The 19,786-nt window shown below is 39.0% G+C and overlaps 2 protein-coding genes across 5 annotated transcripts; one reads left to right on the forward strand and one right to left on the reverse strand.

Annotated features, from left to right (window-relative positions):
- The first annotated feature begins 1,987 nt into the window (after window positions 1-1,987).
- LOC135492229 (isocitrate dehydrogenase [NADP] cytoplasmic-like) lies at window positions 1,988-7,878 on the forward strand. Its single transcript, XM_064778536.1, has 11 exons — window positions 1,988-2,063; window positions 2,151-2,190; window positions 2,630-2,736; window positions 3,062-3,148; window positions 3,332-3,636; window positions 3,898-3,965; window positions 4,185-4,253; window positions 4,446-4,597; window positions 4,884-5,024; window positions 5,154-5,316; window positions 5,460-7,878. Exons 1-11 carry the CDS (start codon window positions 2,048-2,050, stop codon window positions 5,542-5,544), a joined length of 1,233 nt encoding a protein of 410 aa, XP_064634606.1. The 5' UTR covers window positions 1,988-2,047; the 3' UTR covers window positions 5,545-7,878.
- Window positions 7,879-8,629: 751 nt separating this feature from the next.
- Window positions 8,630-19,675, reverse strand: LOC135492389 (uncharacterized). 4 transcript variants are annotated; one of them, XM_064778840.1, is made up of 12 exons: window positions 19,623-19,675; window positions 19,249-19,322; window positions 18,882-19,045; window positions 18,165-18,224; window positions 16,980-17,211; window positions 16,648-16,730; window positions 15,742-15,804; window positions 15,216-15,280; window positions 14,778-14,911; window positions 14,434-14,469; window positions 14,074-14,132; window positions 8,630-10,941 (listed from the first exon to the last, which is right to left on the reverse strand). In XM_064778840.1, the coding sequence occupies exons 1-11, from the start codon at window positions 19,642-19,644 to the stop codon at window positions 14,085-14,087; spliced, it is 981 nt and encodes a 326-aa protein (XP_064634910.1). In that variant the 5' UTR covers window positions 19,645-19,675; the 3' UTR covers window positions 8,630-10,941; window positions 14,074-14,084. The 4 variants fall into 4 exon arrangements, with proteins under 4 accessions (XP_064634910.1, XP_064634911.1, XP_064634912.1 ...); XM_064778841.1 differs by lacking the exon at window positions 18,165-18,224; XM_064778842.1 differs by lacking the exon at window positions 15,742-15,804.
- Window positions 19,676-19,786: the final 111 nt, after the last annotated feature.

Below are 19,786 nucleotides of genomic sequence, written 5' to 3' on the forward strand. Positions count from 1 at the left end.
CACAGATTTCTTAAGCGTGGAGACAAGGTCGACCCTGTAGAAACATGGTGCACTACGTTGGGAGAGTACACCACCATGTAGAGTTTCGTGAGTTTCCTCATCAGCCTCAGGTAGGCCAATGATTTTGACAGGACCTCAGTTGGCGCCATCTGAGCTAAAAAAGTGGAACTACGCGATTACTTAAAATTAAAAATTGCCTCATTGTGAGGTGGAAATATCCCCCTTGTTAGGGGGGGAACGGGGGACGAATTATTCCATGAACCCCAAACATGGTACTGCCGACCGTTGCCGGCCACAGCGTCTCTTTGCTCCGAACTTACTTACTGGGTAGGACCCTTATATGCAGTACAAATTCTCGCTGCATTACTCCTGTGTGGACGTTTCATGTGCGTACTATGTAGTATGGCTGGCCAACGGCAGGGGAGCCAGGAGCGGGCTCCGGACGCAATTAAATCTGCGATAGGGTCCGTGCACATTCTGTATACATACATTTTCGTGATTTAAAAAAAAATCAATGCTGGGAGTTTCATCAAACTTTGCAGAAGTGTAGTACTATATCTTGTCAATGTCATAAGTGAATTTGAAAAAGTTCCAATGATTCTAAATTATCTTATTAGCATTTTCATGAGACATGTCAGAATTTGACACTCGCCGACAGGCGACACGGCCCGTCACGGGGCCGTGTTTTTGACTGTTAATCCCATCTGCCATGTTTCAGGCCCTCTAAAACGCGAAACAGCCTGCAATGGCCCTCTGTCCTCTCGCAGGCATTCCCCCCCCCCCCCACCCCCTCCCCCGCTTACCCCCTCCACATACAAGTATAAACCCCGGGAGTACCCACGGACGTTTAGAAAGCAAGTTTAAAAATAATAGGTAAAATGCCCCTGCTGGTCTCAACTTGTCACAATCTTGTCCATTGACAATACAAAGTTATCTTTATGTGTGCATGGGCAGGAAGCCAGTAATAGTTAAGCTATCAATTTTAATTGCGAAACACAAACTCGTTTGACACCGTTCCCACCATCTCTCGGAGCGTGTGGAGAATAAAGAAAGGTTACCCTTATCGGATCAAATAATGTTAGACCTTAGAGTAACTAGACTGGGTTACTCTAAGGTTAGACCAAATTCCAGAGCGGCTCTATAGTCTCCAGGCCCATCCTATTCTTGGCACAACTTGGCCGATATCGGACCGATATCACGCCGATGAGTAAAACGACATAAAGGGCACTCAGACTTGGGCCTCTATCCTTCCTATTGACCTGGTCACATTATTGGTTCAGTATGTTTCAAAACATGAACGCGGATTGAGGATTGCTCCCAAGGATTGCTCCGAAGTAATCTTTGCTATCGAGCTCGTTCATTGGTCTGCTTTGAGATGGATTATCAGGTGTGGATCTGCTCGTGCTGCCCTTGGCTCTGGGTGTAACAGCATTTGTTATCTCGCCAGGTCTGGTTGTGACAGCATCTGCAATCTCATCAGGTCTGGTTGTGCCAGCATCTCCTGTCTATCAGGTCTGGTTGGGACAGCCGAAATGCTGTATTATCAGGTCTGGTTGTGACAGCATGTTGAGGTAAGGTTGGCGCTAGGAAATTTCGTCCCCGGAAAACTCGTCCCCAGAAAATTCGCCCCGAGGAAAATTTGTCCCTGGATAATTTTTGCTTAGCTTAGCAAAAAAATCATATCTTAAGTTTAAAACTTAAGATTCTTTGTGAAACCGGGCCCTGGGGTCAGCAACCATACTTCGTGGCATCCTCTCTCTGTGTTGTGAAACCTACCAGAGCACCACATCATACTGAATACTCAAAATTGTGACGACCCGTCCTTCACGCAGGTCCTGTCCTTGGCTGCAACACGGGTTAACCGGTAAATATAGAGGTTTATAGAGGACTACTTCGGCGACAACTACCGACAAGACTGCGCACGCTCGGCAGTAGTTCACTTCCGTCGATTTTGTTTTGGACGCTACCGATAAGACTGCGCACGCTCGGCAGTAATTCACTTCCGTCGATTTTTTTTGGACGCTGATCGAAATTTCCGACGTACAAAATGGGGAAAATTAAAGGTACGTGTGATTATAATCATGCCGAATTCAAATGGTATCGATACATTTTATTATGTTCTTCCTGTGACACAAATTTTAATTTTTCAGGGGGTGACGTTGTGGAGGTGAAGGGAGATGAAATGACTCGGTAAGTGGGCTGATGACGTGACCCAGATATTTTACTTGGTTGACCCAGTTTTTGACACAGCATTTTACTATACTTGTCACATCATTACATTACATTCATGTGTTTACGTGCAGACCTCGGACTTTGGACTTGTTCTTGCCTGGCGAGGTGGTCTGATGAGAATGCGACCTAACATGTCACTCAGTAAGCCTGTGTGAATGAAATACCAGTATGTAAATTAGTTCCCCTTCCCTCCAAGTCCAACCAGGCCCTGTAACAAAACATTGCACGGTATTGTATCACCCTTCTGCGTTATTCGCCATTTATGTTATGACATTAATTCCCATTAAAAATTTGTGATACAACACACACTCTTCTCACGACGTGGCGATACAACGACACAATGTAAAACAATAATCAAATTATCAATGTGAGTGTTGTTTTAAATAATTGATTTCAGGATCATTTGGGAAGACATCAAAGAGAAGTTGATTTTACCTTATGTTGATTTAGATCTTCATGTTTATGACCTGAGTATTGAATGCAGGGATGAGACTAATGACCAAGGTAAGGAGTAAGGAACAACAATGCTGCATCTGAAGCGGCGACACATGAGACATAGGCCTATATGAAAAAGATTTGACCGCGTCTTTCCAACACTGTCGTGCTTACATTGTGTTGAAATAACTGTAACTGAAATCTGTAACTGATAACCCAGGGGGTGGTCTCAGTGTGGAGGCCTACACCATTGCTCTTGTAAAACACATTTTAGTGAGAGTGGTTGCGAAGTGCTTTGGTACAAGCTCTGCTCAGTGAATTGCCCTGATAGATAGAAATCTCCATCTGCACGGCTTATTTTTGCTTTAAAGTTTAACCATGTTTTCCTCCTCAGTGACCATTGACTGTGCCCATGCCATCAAAAAATACAATGTTGGAATCAAGTGCGCCACAATTACTCCTGATGAGAAAAGATTGGAGGGTAAATAGTATATTTTGTCTTTTGTAATATTATTCTAAGGCAATTTGCTTGCCAAGGAACATGTTTGACTGACAAATTTGATTTGATTAAATAAATATTTATGAGAAACCTGAATGTGTTAATCTTTGGCTTTGCAAAGGTTTGCCAAATCTCTTAAAAAGTGTATTAATTTATTTCTAACAGAATTTGGTCTTAAGAAAATGTGGCGATCGCCAAATGGAACAATCCGAAACATCCTAGGAGGAACGGTGTTCCGAGAAGCCATCATCTGTAACAACATACCACGTCTGGTGAAGCCTTGGACGAAGAGTATTGTCATCGGTCGTCATGCTTACGGTGATCAGTACAAAGCGACAGACTTCGTCGTCCCTGGACCTGGGAAGCTCGAGATCAAATGGATGCCTGAGAATGGAGGGGAACCGATCACTCATGAGGTGTTCAACTTTGAGGGTGCTGGTGTGGCGTTGGCTATGTACAACACAGATAAGGTGAGAGTTGGTCGAACCCATTCAACCAAAGACTTGAACAAAAAACTTCCACCCACCAGCTGGTGCAGGCTGCTCTGTATACTATTATTTATAGTATTGAGTAGCTAGGTTTCAACACCACTATCAGTGACAGCCAGTGCATGGTTGATCATCGGTGAAATGTGTTTCAAGCTGCTTCATACTATCAAACCAGTGACACATGGTTTCTGTAGCTGTTTCTTTCTCTCATATGCTTTTATACTTTGTTGTCTTCTCTTGCAGTCCATCCAAGATTTTGCACATAGTTCATTACAGTTTGCCCTACAGAAAGGATGGCCTTTGTACTTAAGGTAAGTCAAATCACTCTAGTCTGATACAATGCAGCTAATTGTTCTTCAAGCTCCAAAGCAAAACGTTAAAAATGAAGTTTGTTTGTGATTGTTTATGATTTGACCCCTCATGAAAGGGCCAGCCGGATTTGGACTCCCACCCTTAGCTCACATGCTCTCCACTCAAGTTTGCTTTAAAGCTATCATTCTGTTATAAATCAAAGTTATTTTATCTTTCAGCACTAAGAACACCATTCTGAAGAAATATGATGGCAGGTTCAAGGATATATTCCAAGAAATTTATGAACGGTAATTATTACATATGGTTGACAAATTTTGTGTGTGTTGTATTTGATGCCATTGAAATAAAGTCACCTAGAGTCACAAGCACTGTGTAAGGGCCAGGTATAGTCAGTCTGACATTTTAACGGCTTCTTAACTTCGCTTTTTTCATGCTGTCAAATGTAAATTATTGCATAAGTTCTTTCCTTTTTCTTTCAGTGATTATAAGTCCAAATATGAGGCTAAAAATATCTGGTATGAGCACCGGCTGATTGACGATATGGTTGCATACGCCATGAAATCTGAGGGAGGATTTGTCTGGGCTTGTAAGAATTATGATGGTGACGTTCAGTCTGATTCTGTGGCTCAGGGTAAGTTTGACTCTACATGCACTGGGAAGTTCCTTGCTGCTGTCTCTAGGAGACCATGTTGTGTTCTAAACAAGTCTTTTTTCCTCGATTGTCTCGTCCTTTGTTAATAAAACTACAAAATTTGCCAGAAAATAACCTCTTATGTCGAGGTTTTCTGTTCTCCATTGGCTATAAAACTTTCTAGCTTAGTGTAAAATCATGTTCAGCGAAACCACTCTATCAAGGACACAAATTTCACATCTAAGATTCCATTGATCATTGAACTATCACTGTCTATTTTCTCTAGGTTACGGTTCATTAGGTATGATGACAAGTGTCCTAGTCTGTCCTGACGGCAAGACTTGTGAGGCTGAGGCAGCCCATGGCACGGTCACCAGGCATTATAGGATGCATCAGCAGGGAAAAGAGACCTCCACCAACTCTATAGGTATGTGCAGTATTTCAAATAAACCTAAAAATGATATCGTGAATTCTTTCCATTCTGTATGCCTCTTCATCCCCTTATATTTAGAGGGTGTTTCGGTCAAATCTAATTATGTTCTTTTTCCATCTCTAGCTTCCATATTTGCTTGGACACGAGGCCTACAACACCGAGCCAAACTGGATCAAAATGCTGAACTTGCTAAATTTGCTGAAAACCTTGAAGCGGTATGCATTGAAACCATTGAAGCCGGTTTCATGACCAAGGATTTGGCAATTTGTATCAAGGGAATGACTGAGTAAGTGCTGTTTAAAGTTTTAAATATTGGTTTTTATGGTTTTGTTTTTGAAGCTACTGGAAAGTCTTTGGTCCTTTCTTTACCAATTAACCGAAAACCTGCCAATATTAGCTATTTTTGATTGTCTTGTCTTTTCCTTGCAGTGTCACACCTGACGACTACCTGACCACTTTCAAGTTCATGGACAAACTTGCTGAGAACCTGGAGAAGAAGATGTCCCAGAGTTGACTGAACAATCTACCTAACAGTCGCCTTTGAACAAAGGAAAACAGATATATCATTAATGTATCATTATTATTGTGGGCTTGGTTATATGTATACCAAGAATAAGAGAATAGTCTCAGGGCTCTCCATCTTCTTTCATCAGCCTGACACCCCAACAAGCTGCTCACTGTAGATGGAAACCCCTGATCTTTGTTATTGTTTGTACACTTGTGTGAAATGGTTCAGGCAACTCAAGGGTGACATTCTGAGCAATAAATATTTTCTGTTAATTTACTTAACCTAATCTATTTCTATCTTGGGCCAACATTCTCAGTGCTGTCTGAAATTTTCCTTGATGGCCCAGATTTGTCACGAAATCTCGGTCAGCATATAAAACTAGTATATCTAAAAACTTCCCCACTCACTTTAGGATTCTTTTCAGTGTAGTGCTACTTTCTTGTGCAGTGAACTCCTATTCTAAATGTTCTGTTTAACTCAGACAGCTTGCGTTTTCCCTGTTGCTGTACTTAGTAGGAGCCTTATTCTTTTGAATAATTTCATTGATGTCAATTATCTAAATTGCATTCCATTCTGTTGTTATAACTTATAGAAAACACAATAGTGACTTTTAGTGGCATTATAATTTATTCTATGCATGAATTAGAGATTCATTTATTTCTACTTTTTATTTACCTATCTATCATTTCTCAGAAAAAGATGTATACAATTGTTTGCAGTGAGAAATTTTTTAAAGTGATTTCAAAAAATGCTAGCAAATACGCTTAATATTTATTCTTGGTGAAAATTCTCCCATCGTAGATTTGCACAATTCTAATTTCTTAATATTGACGCATTTCCTTAGGTTTAACATGTAGAAAATTAATATATTCACAAGCTGAAACTGCCAGTGGCATCAAAAAACTACCCAAATATTCTTTCATTTGTAAATAAAGATGCTTCAAATTTAAGCACTTTTCAGTGTCAATGCTTTTGCTGTTTCAATTTACCCACATTCTATGTCAGATGATAGTCTTATACTCATCATTTACCTCAGCACTGCATGTAAATATTTTGGCTATTGTGATAATTTTTCGAGAAATCGTTGTGTCTTTATGAAAAGAAAAGGGTACCATTTAGATTTTCTGCACTTCACCAGAACGAGGCAGTTCAAAGTAAGTTTTTAGAAAAAGACTTGAATTATTCTTTCAAATTGCCTTTAGAATTTTCAAGTCTCATAGTTTAGAATAATACACTTTATTGATAACCTGGCTTCGAACCACCTTGTTATCTTATCATTACTACAACTTTAATTGCTCAATAGAATTCATGACTCCCATGGATTTATGCTCATGGTCATACATTTAGGTTGTGCATTTTCACTTTCAAACCAAACAATGTAAAATCATTTGTGACTTATTGTAAATGATGAAGAATGCTCGCATGTTCAGTCGTAATGTTGCATTTTAAGGCTTTTGATAGAATCTTGTCTTCAGGATTGAAATTTTCTCATGAAAGTACAGTATTCACTGTAGTTTTGCTCAAAGACGTCTGTGGTGCCATGGGGATAGGTTTTGGGTGGAAATCGTCCTTAGTAAGAGTTAAGCCTGGGTATAATAGAGTAGCGTACATTACATCACTATGACTGAGAGTAGATTTATCCACACTTGCTACATTGTACGATGTATATGATTATAAGGTGTTTTAGAATGATTTGTAATCATTGGATTGTAATTTGAAAATTTGGTGAAATGTACCAATAGGATAGTTGTGTAGGTTTGTCAAGTGACCTTATCAACTACTGTGAAGGCACCACGACCCTAAAACTTGTAGTAGACATACAATTACAATATATTGAAAGAATTTCCTTTACAATACAATTACAATATACATGTATTAAAAGAATTTCCTTTACAATAGATCTCGATTGCTTGCAATAGTAGGCAGTGAGGAAGTACTATAAGTGCTTTCTTGGTACTAGTCAATGTTCATTTTGAAATGGTGATAAAAGCAGCCAATGTGCATACATAAATATGATCAACTCGTTGGTTTTATCATTGGAAAATTCATCAATTTGCAAAAGTAGATGGTAGCAAAATTTGAAAAGAAAGTTTTTACAAACACATAAGACTGCGAAGAAAATAATGTGGATCACAATGGATGCTACTTTAAGTATTTATTTCTTCTTTGTCGTTGACAGTGCTAATATAAAATTTTGAAAGGCCATACTCATGCTAGATACTAACAGCAGTGTGTTTGTATTTGAGGGTTAAGGAAGGCTAGTCCTGTGCACATATATATGTCACAGCCGTTATATATTGGAAATGTTAATGTAGCAAAAATAAATTCAAATGATTTTAATCTATTGATCTTTAGTTAATTTTTGTTTGGTTTTTGCTCTTGTAGACAATGCCGAGGTGGAAATACAGAAAGAGTGGGAAAAAAAACGAGTCCTCTGTATCAAGTCCTCTAGATTGTGACTATGTCCCCACAGACTATGTAATGATGGAGTTTCAGAATGTGATTTAATAGGCGAATAAAAATAAATGACCTCTGTAAGATGGACTATCGAGCAGCTGCTGATGTCTAATTCATATCGAGTCTTGTCAAGAAGATTGTGATGAAGTTTCAGTTAGGGCTTGTCGAGATTTAGACAGAGTCCAGCAGAGGATGGACTATCCAGCAGCTGTTAATGTCCAATTAGATTCCATAAGGTGTCTAATGGGGTTTCAGATGGTGCTTGGGGGAAGAAGACGAGCTCTCCAGAGGATTGCCTATCTAGGGGCTGTCAATGTCGATTCGTATAGAGTCCATGAGATTGTGATTATGTCCTCATTGACTATGCAATGATGTGTTTCAGATGGGACCTCATTGGGGAAAACAAGTCCTCCAGATGATGGCCTTTCCAGTGGCAGTCGATGTCTAATTCATATCATTCCTACTAATAGATTGTGCCTATGTCCTCAACTGTTTTTCAGATAGATCTTGCCAAAGGTATGTGACTGTGTCCTCATAGACTATGAAACGATGAAGTTTCAGATGGCCGGGGAATAAGGTGATTGTGATTGCTGCCAAAATGAATTCACAAATATCAGATTTGGGATTTTATGAATAGTATTTTTTTATTAAGAAAATACTTCCTGTAAACTGTATCTACAAAATAACAAATATCCATGCAAGAATTTTCACATTTTGGCACTAGGAAAGGGACTACTTTGGAAGAGTTAAAAACATGATATGCATACAGTTTTAAGAATACTACAGTGATGGAATGACACATGAACCAAACAATACTCTGGGACACAATGCCCCAAATTCATACAACATCAAATCTCAGCAGTGCGTTTATTTTGAATATGGCAAAGAGAATCAAGTTGAGGTCAACGTTGCCCTTGTGTGTACTTGTTAGATTCACATGATGAACAGAAAGTAAGAAATATGGCGAAAGTATTCATGAGACAAAATATACAGACAGTTTTTCAATATTTACACTACATAAACTTAACAGTACTAGATAAAGTCGGAGTATGCTTATACAATGATGATACATTTCATATTCACTTTCAGTCACCTTGTATATATGATATACCGGTAATAAATATTTACAAACTAGCATGTTTTTTAGATTTTGTATCACTTGATTGGCACTATGCCAATGTCATCAGTAAGGAGAGATTAACCTTGTCAATAGTAAACTATATACATTATAGCAAGAATTGATGAAGACTTCATGACTATTTTGGCTGCCTTTTTCAAGAAAAAAAGGTAATCATATATAAAGGAGAATGTTGCTTTAGCATTCATGCAAAATATCACAGATGCATGGCAACAAAAATTATCACAAATTAGCTGGATGGAATCAATTCTATTCTATGGAAAATTTGGACCAACACCTAGTAAATAAAACTATAATTTGGACAAGCTACAGTTGATCAAACTATACAAAGGTTAAACCTGACTTCAGAATAGAAAACTAGAAACACAAACTCAGATAGAAATATACTGGTAAACCCCATCAGAAGCTCAGAAAATTTTCAAAACTTTAGAATATTTGAGACCGAATATTGTAGGAAAGTCTATAAGGTTCTGAAAGGGTTTAATGAAAAAAGCGAAAGCAAAAGGAGTTGATAGTATCTGCAGATATAACAAACTCCTTAAATAAAAAAGCACTTAATAGGGATGCGTACTAGAAGTCAAGTATCACCCCTCGAATTTAAAATGGACCTGACTGATACAAATATAATAGAAGAGAAAGGACGGCCTCATTATGACTCAGAAGGGGGTAATTTCATTTGGCATTTTATGACTTTTATAAAGACATATGGTTACAATGACATATAACAATAAAATCAACTTATGATTGGGCTAATCATGAAGCAAATGACCCCCCTCCTCCCTCCTCCTGAGCCAATTCATACAATTGCATTTGAATAGCATTAAGCTCACACCAAAACCTCATGAAAAACCCATTTACATTACCTGAACCATACATTCATAATTTCAGCTGGATATATCATTTCTGGTGTTCAACACCAAACAGTCTTGGCAAAATGGTAAAAAATCGACTGATACACTATACAAATATCTCTGCAGCAAATCTCAATCGATCACAATAGAACAACAATGGTAAATTTCGTCAAAACTTGAACAACCATGAGGCATGAGCAAGATTCTCACAAAGACAAGTTTCAATGATTTTGCAGCAGAAACCACAGGTACCAGCCTGTTTTATTTAATGAGACAGTTAATTGCTCCAACAGGAGAACAATTGGTTGTCGTGGTTAACCCTAAACCTTATAGTGACAATATTATATTTACCAGAAAAACCTTACATAATCATAAGATATATAAATTGCCATGGCTTCCAATATGACTAAGTTAGCATAAGTAACATAAAGTATTTGGCAAGAATACAACTAGTTGCCATGGTTACAATTACCATGACTACACATCAGGATCTCGTTTGTGACTAGCATGTTTCTTTAACTCTTCTCGTAATGACCCTGCAACTTTCTTGGAGGTCCCTTGAACGATGTCCACTTCATCTGTCCCATCTTCAAGAGTTCCCCCAATCCGTTCAACTGGCGAGGTTTTACCCTTCGATTTCCTAAAAACACTAGATTTTGGCCGGGATTTTTTCTCTGGTTTGACTGGTTCTGGTTCATCCCAAGCAGACCGGGACCCGGATCCGTCGCTAGATCTTGATTGGGCGGATATTGGTCGTCGTTTTTCCTGAGGTGGTAGCACAGCGGTGAGTTGTTTTTTGGGAGCTGTTTGGAAGCGTTTGGGTGTAGGATGCATTGCCTGAGGAACGGGGTGTGCTGCTCCTGGTGGAGGGTGTGCTTCCCCTGGTGGAGGGTGTCCTTCCCGTCGTGGTACGTGTTCTAATGATGGTGGGCCCCTTATTGGTAATGTACTGATGTCCTAAAAATAAAATCATATGAAACGTAAGAAGTTTGAAGACAAAATGTATGTCAAATAGAGAAGACTTAGTCTTTACAAAATGTATGTCAAATAGAGAAGAGTAGTCTTTGAGAGTTGAAAATCTGCTCATTTGAATGAGTGAGCTACAAATGACAGGACTACACTATCTATAGGGCTGAGCTTGATAGTGTTGTAGGTTGGGAATAGTGGTGCTGAAAAATACAAGTTCAAAATAAACTACTGCATTTTGATACGGAATTGTGACGGGTCCATACCTATGTGTCCCGGTACCTATGTGTCCCGGTACCTATGTGTCCCGGTACCTATGTGTCCCGGTACCTAAGTTTCCCGGAACCTATGTGTCCCGGTACCTATGTGTCCCCATATTAAAGGGGTACCTATGTGTCCCGGTACCTATGTTTCCCAGTACCTATGTGTCCCGGGCAGTAGAAATGCGATTTTAGGATTAGGCCGATTAAGTCATGATAAAGTCATGATAGTCGGCTTCATAAGTAAATGTCACTGGCGTTTTTGGTTACTTGAATAAAAACGATGGTTTTTCCTCAATCTAATTTTGGACCCAACACAATTTCAAGGTAGGTCTAAGAGATTTGGAAGACAAGTGAATTTGGTTTTGTTCCTTGAGCACTTTGATTTTTTGGGGTCAGGGCAGAGACCTGTATTCATCCACGACCGGAAGTGTGGCACAGTCACATAGAGCTTATCAAAATGTCAAGTTGTGGTAAATACATGGCTGGGATGGACCAAAGTGGAATTAATTCTCAATCTGTGGTTGATTCTTAATCTACAGAGTCAGGCCATCACAGAAATATGCTTTTTGATAATATATTTAAGAAAATGTGGTCTCACTGGTCAGTTTAGAACTTGTACTTTGACAGGGCCATATCAATGCGCCAGTGACGTTTTGATGGATATTGTGTACGGAAATCTTTTTTTCTCAGGCAATCGGTATTGGAATTTTTTAAAACTTTATTATGCTATTGGCAAAGGGTTCTTCTTGACACATATAAAATTTTGTGCAGATTGATTGGTCCAATGAGTACTTTTTTTACCAAAACCTATGCACAACAATGTACACGTAATGTACACATGTTTTAATAGAGGACTCTGGCCGTCAGGGCTGGGGCCGTTTTTTTTCTTCTTATGGACACTTAACTTATGACGGCGACTATCACGACTATATCCTTTTGATACCCCTTCGTCCTTACAAATAGCAAAGAGCCGGAGCATATCGAAAACCACTGGTGCCGAGGATGTCATGACAATAGGCCTAATCCTAGCTAAAATCACGTTTCTTGTACTGACCGGGACACATAGGTACCGGGAAACATAGGTACCGGGACACATAGGTACTGGGACATATAGGTACCGGGACACATAGGTACCGGGACATATAGGTACCGGGACACATGGGTATGACCCCAATTGTGACTACACCAAAACTATTCGAGCAAAGTCAAGGAATTCAGCAGGTTTTGAGGTTGAATTTGAAATGCAATACATTTCTGGGAAAGAGGTACTACATCGAAAGATAAAAAAGAAGGCTTCTACATCATGCCAAGATGTGCACTCTCTACTCGCTGTTTCTTTATCTACAAAGCTCTTACAATTATCGTGGCAATTCCCATATATTACTATTTTTTCTCATAAGTCGGTTGTTGATTATCTGAAAGTTAGGCAGGATTGATGAGTGAAAATAATGGCCAGACAAAAATAGGTACCCAAATGGTCAGTATTATGTCTGCAAAGTTTTGAAGTGCCACAGGTTTTCAGTCTATGTGGCAAGAAAAATTCTCGATAAAAGTCCTTGTTTTGATTTCTGTGAACAGTGCTTCAGTGTGTGGAAGCAAGTCAGAGTAATAGGTTTTCATGTACTATGAGTGTGTGTGGGGGGGGGGAAAGGTGTTTTTTTGCCGGATGAAATAATCAACAGAACATACTACTGGACCTAGCCGCTTTCATTCAAAGCCTGACAAGAGCCCACGCAGTGCTGTAAGTGTCGTCCGGTCTTGAACAAAAGCTGCAAAGGACCTTGAACAACCAAGTTTAATGCATTCAAAACATATGCTACTCGGAGATAATCATTTAAAACAAATGTGTGCAGACAATTCTGGACAGAGCAATTTCTAATAATGAAATGACAACAACAAACACCCTCAGACTCTTATCAATCTGATTTAATTGTAAGGAAGATGAAACAGGAATTTAGGATGATGCCATGAATAGATAAACAACACCGTGCTTTCAGGATATCATGCAGAAAAAACAACAAAAATATGAGAGAACACTTTCATGCGGGAAAACTGACAAGCTCACCTCATTGTAATATCTCAACTTAGGCAGATAAATATCCTGGGAAATATTGTTTTACAATTAATCTTTAAGTTACCAAATGAAGAAATATTTTTACTCAAAATCAGAGAAAACTCCCCAGTTTATTGCATTAGAGATAACCCAATACACTTTCTTTAGCCCAAAATAGGTTAATACTGCACAAAGGGTGCAAATATCATTTCAGTGTAACCGACACGATCAACCTATAACAATTAAGTTGGTCCAAATGCTGTTATTTTGGAGGCAACTTAATGCAAACATGAGCAGTCAATACTGTCAATTGGTGAGGTTTATCGAATAATGCACTTAAAATGTGTCCATTTTCAACTCTTGATGACTTGTTTTGCGGGCAGTGACCATTAGGATTTGTTTACTCATATTGCAGCACACGCACCTGTTTAAAATCTTTTGACAGCCACGAGCTAAATAAGACCATACCAATCCCACCCAAAACCCAAACAAGGCAACCACTAAATATTTTGCACTGTTTGTTTGAAAACAAATTCAACATCTAGGCGGAAATCTAATAAAGTAAACTCGGTTGAATTAAGTACATTAAACATTTGGCATTGGTTTAATACAAAATTAAGTCCTGAGGTTAGGCCTATAGCTGACTGCAAGGGGAATGAAGTAGGCTGAACATTATCAAAACTTTGTCACTTGGTCCCCTTTTAAAAAAACAAGATCAGAGATTTTATCTAAAAACTACCATGCTCCTCCAACCAACCAAGCCAAGAAAAATCTAAGCCACTAACATTCTGCTGGACACTTGATTACCTTCAGCGACCTCAAAGATCAGTTTTTTCATAAACATCACTTTTGCCATCTGCTGGGTGCTGTTTTCAAAAGGAGATATTAAGGACAAAATTTGAAATACAGAGCACCGAAACCCTGCACTCTGCTGATTATCAACCAATATGGCAGTCTAGAAAGAATTTCATAACCAAAGCAGTGCCTTAGAGGAAGTATTTATCTTCCTATACATACGTCTTGATGTTATTTTGAAGGAAACTTTTGATGAGGACACTCAAAACCTCCTGACGATGTGGCAATAAAATGTCTTCTGGCATGTCTGAGACACCTTTCATTGTGACAAAGATGGGCTGTTTGAAAAGAGTTTTTATTACTGGTACTTACTGGGGGATCCATCGTTGAGTATGTGTATGTTTCGTACTGTTAGAGAGGTTAGCAAGAAAAGAATGAATGAAGAGTTAGTTGATGCGTTAAAATGAGGTTTCGGTCTAGTGTAACCATAACAAGAGCATGAGACAGTGGAACTCATCTCAAAACCACTGTTCTATCAACTGCATGATAACCCTGTGGATGATTATCAAAAGTTATTGGTCAACTCTAAAAATTCTCAAGTGATCAAAAGGATGAAGGGATAACATGATTAAGTGGTAAAGAAGAAAATCTTTTAAGTCGGTAAAAAGATTTTGGTTTTACCCGGGGAAACACTTTGTTTAAATCTGCATGCCTACCTGTTGCTGAAGAACTGGCTCCATCCACGCCAATTCATCAGACGTCTTGTAGGGCGTGGCAAACGGGCCTCCCGCCTGGGCTGGTTTTGTGTTGACCAACATCGGGAGATGTGTTTTGGAGCTTGTTGCACCTTCTGAAGAGGAAAGCAATAATGAGCGACTTCTGCCTTGAAAATATTATGGGGTATCAGGTCATTTCTTCTCATTACAGTAACGATCAACATTGAACAATTGATATGATGCTGTTTGAAAACAATCTTTGTTTCGGAAATTCATAAGCCATGCTAAAAATTACCTCGCAACACAGCAAAAATCATTTGCTGGAGGTCAGTTTTCTGTGATGCTACATGTGGCGGTGCATGGCGGCATCAAAGGGAACTATCCTCCTAGTCACCTAAACCCCACACCCAAGTTGTCTCTTTAAGAGTTTGATCTTACCTGCAGAAGGTGTTGGTTGCACCAAAGCTGTGGAAGGCATCATTCCTTCGTCACTGTCTTTCAGCCTAAAACACGAGATCAAACATTTCACATTCAAGATCACTAAGTAGATAACTACACAATTTATCAATTAATTATTTGTTTGTTTTTTTCATAATTCATTACAGCTAGATTCATTCATTTTCGAACTTTCAACCATGCGTTGATTTAAACTCCTCACAAAAAAACCTCTTTGCAAGAAACTAGCTTTTAAAGAAATCTCAGATTAAATGATTACCAACTTCCATAGTTAACTACCGGTACTAAAATCAAAATTGACAGTGCCAAAAGCCCATGATAATAGAAATAACTGATACCAAAAACCATTAATAAGAGAAAGAACCTTTATTACCTAAATCCTCAGCCAAACCGTCACCCCATCCCTACTTAAAGGCCTCTGATGAAACTCTGCCACAACACCATAATCAAGAATTACTAAAGACTAGTCTTTATTCATTCTTGCAATATGTATCAAAGTCAAACTCACTGATCATCATGAAACCTTTTATATTGTTGCCTAAACTTGTCGCCAGCAACTTTGTCAAGGAAACTGATTGGTTTACCAAAACAATGAGAAATTTACATAACTTTAATCGATATCGAGTCTACAATCAAGCAGGATGTTCAGTTTTACAGAAAGAGTAAATTTTTAAGATGGAAGTTTCGAAAAAAGGGAATGGAGCTGTGGGTAATGAGAGAACAAAGAAGTATTCTGAAAATGACAGTTTATGTTGTTACAAGAGGGAGCAAACTTTACGGCATTGATTTAGACAGTCATTTTATCTGATTTCAAGTCAGCTAAGTCATGAGGAGGGGATAGCAAAAATGTTGGTTAGCAGGTCAAGGGTGGAATGTTCAAAGAAAAGACGCATTCTATCTTTGACAGCGAAGGGAAAACTGGTGAGAAAAAGATTTTATTAGTATTAGATGACTTGAAGGAATACATGGTTAGCAAATTGTGTCACAACATTTAGGACAGTGCCTGGCGTATCTACCTCTCTTGGGCTATCTGATTCTCCATCCGGGCCTGCAGGAGGCGTTTACGTTTGGTGAGAGGTGCATTTGAGGCCCGGCCATGTGGTGGGGGCAGAGCTGCAGGAACTGGATGGGTCATCTGCCTGTCGGTTCCGTCGCTAGATTCACTTGGTTCGGGGGTCACCCGATTATTGCTGTTCAGGTGAGGGAGATGAAAAAAACTTAACAAAAAGGAATGCCAATGATTGTCCCTCTTATGAAATTAACACCCTGTCATCAAAACTTATTGATCACCGCCCGAAAGAAGACGCTTTTCATAATTGAAAGAATCTTAAGGTTGTCATCTTGGTTTTGGACCTCATACCATAAAATCTTAGAAGAAAACAGCAGTAATAAGAGACAGTGATATTGTACTCACCGTGGATGGACAAGTGAAAATGCATTATCCAACAATTTACTCATGCGTTTTCTAGAATCGGCTAAAGTCTCACCACTGTCAGACTGGAAGTTAAAAAAGTCATTGCGTTACAAAAATATTTTTGCTATTTCTATCAAACACAATACTATCATGAACACACCTTCCTCATTTGTCTTGGGAGTGAGTTTTTCAGGCCACTTTACATTTGAGTGCCAAACACAACGAGAAAGACAACATTTTTGGCAAAACACCCCAACTATCATCTGAAAGTGCATAACTCTCAGCAATTTAGAGTAAGCTGAGCAAGAAGTGGCAGGAATTATGATTCTTACCGCACTAGGTGATCTAAATGGAGCTGAAGATACGGGACGAGCCAACGCTGGAGGTGGGTGGGCAAAGGCGGGAGCCGGATGGGACGCGATCAGGGCCGCCTGCTCCGGATCCAGCTCTGGAAGATGGGCCTCAATGCCATAGTCTTTCTTTCTGTACTGCCCCACCGTGCCATCATCATACAGCTGGTCCAATTCATTGCGGAAGTGTTTAGATTTAGCTCGCTTGCTGAGGCTGAAGAAAGAGAAGATATTGTCAAAGAATATCCAAAGGAGTGGATCTAACATTGGGGGTGGAGAAAGACTGTCACATTGCTGCACGGTAGATTTTGTGATAAATTTCAAAGATATCTGCAGCCTGATATTCAGAAATTTAAGAGACTTAAATCTCAAAAGCCTTATCAAAGAACATATGTTGGTTTTCTCCACTTAAATCATCTTTTGTTTCTGATGGTCATGGTTTACAATGTTCTATTCTGTTATTGTAACTAGAGGGAACTAATGTGATGCCCCGCGTGTTCCTGAATTACATTGTACATGTTTTTTGTCTGCCTCTTGAAGGTCACAAGAGAGTGACTGCCCAAAGTCCAGCTAAGGGCTTGACAATTACTCTATAAACTTCCCTGATGAGACAAAGTTTTAAAGAGTAAGAATAAGAATGGGCAGATAAGACCAACTCTAATCCTGTCTCTGATCACAGAATTCTGGATGGTGGTTAAGAGAACCCAATGAAGAAAATAGCCAATACCCGATATTAAAGTGATTACGGGAAAGTATAGCCTTAAACACTTATCGGGCGCTAATAACTTTAGTACAAAATATTCCACAGGACCTAAGTAAACCAGGCACATTTTAAAGTAAATCTAGGCAAAAGTCTATAGGATAACTTTGTACAGCACATATCCTGCAACATCAGATATTTTTACTGTTATGGCAAAAAACAGGTAGTATTCATAAGGTAGGGATGTAAATCAAAGAGGAATATCAACGTTTTGGGACTGTTTGGCAAATTACTAATAGATGAAATCTGCCACAGCTGAAAAAGAAACATTGAATACAAATGAAAAACATAAAATACCACCACCAAATGCGCAAAGGCTATGAAAGAAGAATGAATGTAGCAGACTGAAAGAGTAAAATAAATGAAATAGCCTAAGATAGTATAGGTTAGTTAGACTCTACATATACCTCTCAATCTGATCATCAGTGCTATAGTCACTTTGAGTCGGGCTCGGAGCCACTCGGTTTCTAAAATTAACAATGTTGTTACTCTAAAATACAACACACAGAATATTGACATGTAAAGACAGACAAGCAAACAAGAAAACATATCAGGAGTGACTGAGGTACTCTAGTTTCATCGATACAAGACTGGTTTTGAGATTCAATTGAAGCTATAGATATTATGCACATGACCGTATGAGTATGTTTAGATTCTGAGAAGTTCTTCATGAGGAAAACGCAGTACCTATTCTGGAAAGCCAAAAGGGTACAAGGGTCACCTAGGCATCCTAATTCAGCAATCAAGGAATAAGTGTGGTGTTTTCCAAATGATTTCTCACAGGCTCTTAATCATATGAACATTGTTGTGCTAGAAAACAAACAACAGGTGAGGAGTTAAAACTGTGTGAAAACTACTAAGAAATTCTCACCCTCTGCTAACATTTACAGTAAAAAAAGAACCAAAACATTGATTAATAATTTCATTGGATTCGATAGTACATACATGTAACATGACTAGAACAAGGTCAAGAATGCAAGGTCAAGGACAAACATACATGTAACTAGAACAAGGTCAATGATACAGCAAAGGGTCAAGACCAGACAAAACAAAGACAAAGGTCAATGTTAAATGAAAAGTCAAGGACAAATTTAGCATAGGTCAAGGTCAAATTTCTTTCTTACCGTCTCCTTCCTTTGCCCTTTCCAAAAGTTGGCGGTGGAATGTAATTGTCAGCGCCAAGCACGTCCGAAATGTTGACGGACTGGGCTGAGCGGGCACGTTGGCGGAGGCGCATCTTGTTCCGCCAGTGCTCAATGTACGCCTTTTGTTGCAGGCTCTTCTCAACCTAGTGAAAAATCAATAATTTTGTTTTTAAAGTAAGGAAAAAAGAGGCTCCACTACCTAGTTGTTATTTAACAGGAGACATTGGTGAAAGGCTCATTCAAAATCAGAGTTAGGCAAGTTTCAAGAAAAACACTGCTTGAGATAGGGGTATGATTTGGTCTTGGTTCAAAGGGAATGTAAGGCAATGATTAGATGTCACTTTACCTTGGATTCCTTATTCCTGCTTGATCCTGTGACAAGCCATGACTGGAGTATGGCAGGCATTGCACCAGCATCTCCTGAAAAATACAACAATGATACAATATGACCATTTGCCACCTTTTTTAGCGATGCTTAGGCAACTGAAGTGAAATTAAACTATCTTTTTGACTTAAAGAAAAGAGAATTAAGTGAGTCAAGACCAATAAGTGATATCTTAGCCAAATAACAAAATATAGTTATCTGTTCTTGAGAAGCATTGTTGCAGTTGAGAGAGTTCTCAGTGTTCCTGTGATGGAAACTGACAGTCCCCTTGGAAGCCATTTTTGCATGAAAAACAACATCATGCCCAAATTGTCCCTTTAGAACAGCTAACTCACCTTGCCATGAACCTCCTTGCATTGGTGCTGGAGCAGGATGATGCACGTCCTCATCAGAGAAATGCATCGAATCACTTGTGTCTATTATTCTGCAACAAAAATTCAATGACTGAACGAGCATCGACATCTCAGATAGTGACAAAGTGCCCCAAAATCTAGGAATC

This window comes from Lineus longissimus, chromosome 8 (assembly GCF_910592395.1).
Source record: "Lineus longissimus chromosome 8, tnLinLong1.2, whole genome shotgun sequence".
Classification (NCBI taxonomy): domain Eukaryota; kingdom Metazoa; phylum Nemertea; class Pilidiophora; order Heteronemertea; family Lineidae; genus Lineus; species Lineus longissimus.

Coding starts and splice junctions, on each gene's coding strand:
- LOC135492389 (XM_064778840.1), bottom strand. CDS start 19,644: ATGCAAGGAGGTTCATGGCAAG. Junction 18,225..18,881: donor AAGGGCAAAGGAAGGAGACG/GTAAGAAAGAAA, acceptor TGTTAATTTTAG/AAACCGAGTGGCTCCGAGCC. Junction 17,212..18,164: donor ACTGATGATCAGATTGAGAG/GTATATGTAGAG, acceptor CTCTTTCTTCAG/CCTCAGCAAGCGAGCTAAAT.
- LOC135492229 (XM_064778536.1), top strand. Junction 2,737..3,061: donor GGATGAGACTAATGACCAAG/GTAAGGAGTAAG, acceptor TTTCCTCCTCAG/TGACCATTGACTGTGCCCAT. Junction 3,149..3,331: donor TGATGAGAAAAGATTGGAGG/GTAAATAGTATA, acceptor TATTTCTAACAG/AATTTGGTCTTAAGAAAATG.